The 6997-nt window shown below is 36.0% G+C and overlaps 1 protein-coding gene and 1 long non-coding RNA gene across 2 annotated transcripts; both read left to right on the plus strand.

Moving 5' to 3' along the window:
- Positions 1-2441: 2441 nt before the first annotated feature.
- Positions 2442-3983, plus strand: LOC139906581 (zinc finger MYM-type protein 1-like). The gene is made up of 2 exons (XM_071891736.1): positions 2442-3353; positions 3410-3983. The coding sequence occupies exons 1-2, from the start codon at positions 2745-2747 to the stop codon at positions 3734-3736; spliced, it is 936 nt and encodes a 311-aa protein (XP_071747837.1). The 5' UTR covers positions 2442-2744; the 3' UTR covers positions 3737-3983.
- A 1263-nt stretch (positions 3984-5246) lies between these two features.
- On the plus strand, positions 5247-6099 carry LOC139906595 (uncharacterized). The gene is made up of 2 exons (XR_011782230.1): positions 5247-5494; positions 5564-6099. It is a non-coding gene; the product is annotated as an uncharacterized lncRNA (long non-coding RNA).
- The last annotated feature ends 898 nt before the right edge of the window (positions 6100-6997 follow it).

Consider the following 6997-nt stretch of genomic DNA (forward strand, 5'->3'; position numbering starts at 1 on the left):
ATATAGATGAATTAAGTCATAATTAATTATTAAAATCTATTATATATATGTAACTTATGACCAACTCATAATAGTACTGAGTCATTATAATAAAATTACATATTTGTAGCACGTCCACCCAAAAGGAAGCTAGATAATGTTTCTCAAAATTGAATATGGAATACAATTCCAACAAATTATAGTTCATTTAAATGAAAAAATGATTCTGATTAATCCTTTGGAGGCACCACAAATTGTACTTAAAGTAGCCAAAATTCACCGGCACATTTATAGAATTAGTAAATTAATAAATTATATCTCTAAGACAATATTGGGGCCAAATTAAGTCAGATAGATAAAACGGAGGTTTTAAACTACATTTAACACTCTCGGGTATCTCAATTCATCGCAGAAATTTGAATTCAAATCCTTTAATTTACCGTAATATCTCTTTCAAATATTGCCTGTCATTTTCTAAATATAAATGATTGAACCTTTGAATATAAAACGCGTTTTCCGCTTCCCGTGATACATTTCTGATAATTAATAAATTACTGCAATTATTTCAAGAGTACTTTACAGCCAAAAATAAAAAACAAAGACGCACACAAAAAATTTCGTATGGATTTAAAGTACTTCACATTTGAGTTAGATATACGTTTAACGTTACTGGTTGCAAATGTGAAGTACTTTACAGCCAAAAAAAAAAAAAAGACGCACACAACATTTTTCGTATGGAGTACTCTTGAAATATTTAAGAATGTGAGAATTTGTTTCATTGAATACAAGATAAATTAAATTATTACTGCTTAAAAGGGACATAAATAATAGTTATGTACTTTTTAGAGTGGATTGTTGCAGTAATTTATTAATTATCAGAAATGTATCACGGGAAGCGGAAAACGCATTTTAACAGAAAGTTGGGGATTTGTTCTATCTGTCAGAAGGAAATATAGAAGGACAACTTTAATGATCACAAAGTTAAACTCCATAAGAATGACCCCAGCTGCAAGTATCAAGTGAAAATTGATCATAAGAAGCAGAAAACATTGAACTTTGCTGTTAAGAAAACTTCCTCTGCTACATCCTCATCCTCAGTCACTGCCTCCTCCTGTCCCGATGACCCTGCTCCAGTTGAGGCCTTACTGCCTGAACCAAGATCTGAAAAGTCCGTTTCTGCTGAAGAGAAAGTTACTGCAGACACAGAAAATAATGGCGACTCATCAAATTACCCCACCGGACAGATTTCTCATGAATAAGACTTCCTAATCTCGATATCGGACCCATCTTCTCTCCCGAGCAGCTCTCTGTAGTCAACAACAACAATATTCCCTCTGCAGAGGACTCTGAGACTAGCGACAATGTCCAGGGAGGTGAGAGGAGCAAGACTGAGGAGATGGAGTTTGTGGACGGAGGCCCAGAGTACCCTGTCGTCTTCACGAGCCAGCTGGGTGACCCCATACTTACCGGGCGGGAGCCAAAGAGGAAGGACATCCAGACCAGAACCAGAGTGGAGACTGAGTGGGAAACTGTGCCTAAAGTCGAGAGAGATCATCCTCTACAGCCCAAGTTACAAACATACAGTCCTCAGATAGATGACAAATACTCCAGAGACTTTCAATATGATTGGTTCCGTAAGTTCCCGTGGCTAGAATATGACGAGGTTGAAAAGTCAGCCAAGTGTTTCGCCTGTTCCAAATTTTCCATTTCCAACCTTGGGAAATTTGAGTTCAAAACATGGAAAAACAGTTCCTCGTTGAAAGCTCATTCTAACAACAAAAAAACACAAACTGTCGATGGAAAAGTGGATCAATTTCCTCACATCAAAGAGAAAGAATACCTCGGTTCTCGGCCATGTTCAGTCTCAACATACTGAGGAAGTCGTGAAGTGGAGAGCTTCTTTGAGGTATCTTTTCCAAACTGTTGGGTTCCTCGCAAAGCAAGGATTGGCTTTTAGGGGCGATTCTGAAACAAGAGAAAAGTTGACGAAATCTAATGAAAACAATCGAGGAAACTTCTTGGAGCTTTTGTCCCTGCGTTCACACAACAATCATATTCTCAAAGATAAACTGGAGGCCGAAGTCAAAAAATTTGGTTCAGCTGGGGCAGGTTTTGCCAAATGGACTTCACCTGACATCCAAAATGAGCTGATAGAGATTATAGCATCCAAAGTGACGGAAAATATAATTAAAGATGTCGAGACTTGTGCCGGCGATGATGACTACTGGCTCACTGTGATTGTTGATTACACATCAGATATGTCAAACACGGAGCAGTTGAGTCTGTCACTGGGATATCTGACGAGTGAAGGCTTCAAGAAAGAGAGCTTCCTCAAGTTTGTAAAAGTTATCCAGACTGACGGCAAATATTTGTTTGAGAAGCTTCACGAGGCTGTCAAGGATCTCGGCCTTAACGGCCCGCACTGTCTCCCTGGCTGCGGATGGTGCCTCCTACATATCCGGCATCAAGAAGGGTCTTGCCGCCAGGTGGAAGGAAGCAGCCCCACTGTGTGTCTACATCCACTGCTACGCCCATGTCCTCAATCTTGTAGTCAAGGATATTCTCTCAGATATAACCCTGTTGAGAAATACAATGGGGACAGTACAAATTTTATACAACTTCATTGAAGGGTCACCAAAGAGGTCTACAAGTCGGTGAAGATAACAAGTAAAGATGAGGAGCATGCCAAGGTGATAACCCTGAAGAACCAGTCTGCTACCCGCTGGAGTCTCCGCTACGATGCTGTACACGCTGTATCTCTAGGGATGGTCAGAATCATGAAGAGCCTCATAATAATGAGAAAAGATAAAGATGCATTGTCGAGTTCAACAGCAACTTCTCTGCTCAACAGCATCTTTAGTCACGAATTTGTTTTCGGCATTGAACTGTTGAAGACACTCCTCAGACACACATCTAGCTTGTCAGATGAACTTCAAGGCAGAAAGGTTGACCTAACAAAGGCCAGGAAACACGTCAACCTAGTGATTAGGACTCTTGAAGATCTTAAGAATGAGAAAATCTTTGAATCAATCTGGAAACTTGCTGAGTTGAAGTCGTCTGAGATTATATCATTATTTGACCAGGAGGACTCAATTGATTTGGAATTCAAGGAGGCGAAGATTCCAAGGAGAATAAAGTGGAAAGGAACAACTGAATCCTACTTCCGTGAAACACATTTCGATGTTGCAATCAATAAGATTGTATTAGAGCTTGAGAGCAGATTTGTCACCGACGATACAAACATCACAATGGATCTCATTGCAATCGTCAATGACAGTGAAGTGGAGACATGTGTCATTGAGCGTGTCGCCAAGCACTACAGACTTGAACTCGAGCAGCTCCAGTCAGACCATGCAATCTTCCAGCAATTCAAGGTTAATATTATAATGTTTCATTTTGCATTATATGTTTAAAATTTATGTTTCTCTAGGCAGATATTGACACAGAAGACATGGTTTTGTCACAAATTGCTGCGGAGTTAATAAGCTCGGGAGTGTTCCGCCTGATGCCAGAGCTATACAAGGTGATCGTTATCCTGGCCTCAATGCCCATCAGCAGCTGTGAGGCGGAGCGGTCCTTCTCCTGTCTCAGAAGGCTCAAGAACCACATGAGGACCACCATGGACCAGGAGAGGCTCTCCTCCCTCACCCTCTTGAACATGGACAGGGTGATGGTGGATAAGGTGCTCCATGAAGACATGGACAGTTTGATTGACACCTTTGCGTCAAGGAAAGAGAGGAAAAACTTCTTCTTCTAATCATGATAAAGAACACATGCATTTTTTCTTCATTTTTTTCAAACACATCACCACGTATACATGCAAGTTAAGAACATCAAGACTTGTGAACATAATTTATTTTCTGTCGATGTAACCGTTTCATGGTATATTATAATCTCGTTCATTATCTTCATCTGTTATTATTTTAAAAATATTTAAGGAGGTTTAAATTGTTTGACTTAATTGTATAGTTCAAAAATTTTCTCTCATTCTTGCACCGTGCATTTTATACTCCATTAGACTCCTTCCTTTATAAATAGGTCGGCATTGACTTTCCGTCTAGAGTTTTTCCTTTCCATTTTATTTTTCCCAATGTTTGCCTGAAGAAAATAATGGTCAGACAGTCCATTGGACGATATTCTTGCAAGATTTAATCTATGCTGTAGCTTTTGCCCTGTTTAAATATCCCACGTTCACCACTGAAAATGAACCGTTCACCCCTGTAAAGCGGTCCGAAAAATCTTCCTGACATACGGCACTGACCACAGACAAGATAATAATTTTCTCTTTGCTTATGAAAAAGCCAGCATCTGATTTGTACTTTTCAACGGGTTTCTGCAAGAAGCTTATGTCTAGCCTCATGATGTCAAAAAAAGACCAGGAATCTTTGCCAACAAACTCTGATCATTTTTGGTCTCTTTCTCCTAAGTTCTAAGTTTGCTCGTTTCTAACATGATCCCAAAATAATGGTAATGGTACGAGTTCTTCACTTAGGTAACATAAATGTCTCTAGGGTGTCCTGATTGCTGCATCTCCACAAGTTGTATGGATCTTCTTGTAACTGATCAAGGTATTGACTAAAATGAGATCATTCAAAGGTGCAACTGAAGGAAGCAGGCCTATACATCACCAAAACATGTAAAACAAAAATAAAAAATGCTGTTAATCAACAAAAGCGTGCGCTTTGTATGCAAATTTGTCACTTGATAATACATACTTGAAAAAAAAAGAAATGAACACTTACGCACTACGTTGTTGAATTTGAAAAATATACCACTAAAAGTTTTTTTATTCTACTCTTTAATAATATGTTCCCCTCCAGTCTAAATGATGGCTTCAATACGGGGAGGAGCAGAAGCAGAGCAGGTCTTGATAAAGTCCGAAGACAAGTCGTTCCACGCTTGTCTGTGATCACGGCCTTTAAGTTATAAATGCGTACGTAAAATTGATCAGATTTCCGGAGAAAAGTAACGTTAAGGTAACACTAAAGGTTTGTTCACTGAAGTGCATTCTCATAATTAAGAACGTATTTATTCTTACTTTTTATTATTATTATCCTTCAGTCCATTCCATTTTTACTGCAATAGCTCCTATTTTTTTTTTTTTTTTTTAGAACGTTTTGACAAAACCTCTCCTTTTCAAAAAAAAATCAAGTATAATCTTATGACTTTTTTTCTAGTAAATCCAAATATTCCATTATGATTTCTTCTCCTTTAAGAAAAAAAAAGAAAAACGTAAGAAAATTGGATAAAAGAGAAGATACAGATGAAATTGGAACGGTTTCATCGCTTTAATGTTGGAATAAGTGTGATTTACTCACAATTTCGAACCATATCTTTATAAGGCTATTACTACCGTTACGTCATAGAAAAACAAATACATTACTGATTACTCCGATCAATGGAAGTTTAATTATGATTCTTCGCCGGGACTGAAAGGAAGCTTTTTGTCGCTCTTCCTTACATCCATCCAGCGAGCACTATATACATGGAGAGTTCATGCATTTTCTGGAAACACGTAGGTTGACATTAACAATCCTCTTTCATATTTATACGTGGCTAAAAAAAAACTCTTTGATTGTATCAGATTATGGCTATGGGTAATGAGTTGATTAATTATTCGACCAATCGACATCATATTTGGGAATCTATATCACGTATTCATAAGAAACATTATTTTGCCAAGAAGAATCCCTCTTTTTGTCTCCTAGTCTCAGTTTTCCTATTTCTTTGGAAAGAATTTCAAGGTGGGTTTCGAGTGACTATCATTATCTTCACTTAGATGCTAATGTAAAAGACGTGCAAACTTCGGAATAGGTTTCCTCCTTAGTGACTAAGGAACGATTAATAAAGCAAAATGAAGAGTTTTTATCATTTTGAATGAGGGTTGCATTGGACAAACGAAAAAAAATCATTAATATTTGCAATAATTAATTTTTAGGTCCTTAAGGCAACGATAACATCTATCAAGAATTTATTTGCAAACGTTTGATTATAATATAAGTACTAAGTTAATTGGTGCCCTCTGATCTTTTCTGCAATGGAAGGAAATATGGATGTTTTAAAATTTTGTTGTAAATTCCCAAGTATTTCTGAATTATATTCTCTTGACTGATAATTATATATTTTTCGTAATTTTTAATTATATTGTATGAATATTTAGTACATTCATGATGACATCCACATGGTCCTTTTAAATGTTTTTTGTTTTTTTTATATCAATTTTAAAAATTAAAATTAATTTTAAAATAGATGATTTAAGTTTATTCGATTACTTGTTTGAATATTATTTTAATATCAAAGAATATAGATAATTTGTAGTTACATTTAATTTCCAAACTATTCGTACAATGGCATAATTTGGAAAAATGAAGTACATCAGGGAAGTAATGCAGAGTATTCAAACAGTTCTTCAAACAGGAAGCTGGTAAAATCAAATTCAATTTCAACCCTAATTTTTTGGATACCAAAGTTAATTTTTAGTTATTTTTACTTAAGAAAAAATAATTTATATTTCCGGCCAAGCTTTCTCACTGGAAAATAAAAAATTTCTTATAAATACTCATTTAATCGAATTTCACTGAATTTTTTTTTTTTTTTTTTTTTTTTTGTACCCTTTTATAAAGTATTTATATTATCGACGAATCGAGATACCCCACCACCAGGCTCATAGGGGATATGACTCCTCACTTCTTTTCAATTTATATTTTAAACGACAATGTTTTGAATTAGTTAATATTTATACTTAAATTACTTTTTGGCTTTGACATAGGCTCAAATATATATATATATATCGCCTTCATGATGACCACCATGAGTCAACACTCTAGCAGACAAAAACATTTTGACTATTGTATCAATAATATTTTAGTCCTGTTTTTAACTATAATCATGAATTTGAACAGAATTTAGTGAGGGGGCTTACCCTTGTGCCATCATTATGTACCTTTTTCTTTATAATTTACTTGCATTGTCATTTGAGGTATTCGATTTTCTCTTAATTGATTAAATAATGACATGT

This window comes from Lepeophtheirus salmonis, chromosome 11 (assembly GCF_016086655.4).
Source record: "Lepeophtheirus salmonis chromosome 11, UVic_Lsal_1.4, whole genome shotgun sequence".
Lineage (NCBI taxonomy): Eukaryota > Metazoa > Arthropoda > Copepoda > Siphonostomatoida > Caligidae > Lepeophtheirus > Lepeophtheirus salmonis.

Bases quoted from the DNA above. Each gene is read 5' to 3' on its own strand.
- LOC139906581 (XM_071891736.1), top strand. From the start codon at position 2,745: ATGGTCAGAATCATGAAGAGCCTCATAATAATGAGAAAAGATAAAGAT. The intron at 3,354-3,409 runs GTTAATATTATA...ATGTTTCTCTAG, and splicing joins CAATCTTCCAGCAATTCAAG to GCAGATATTGACACAGAAGA.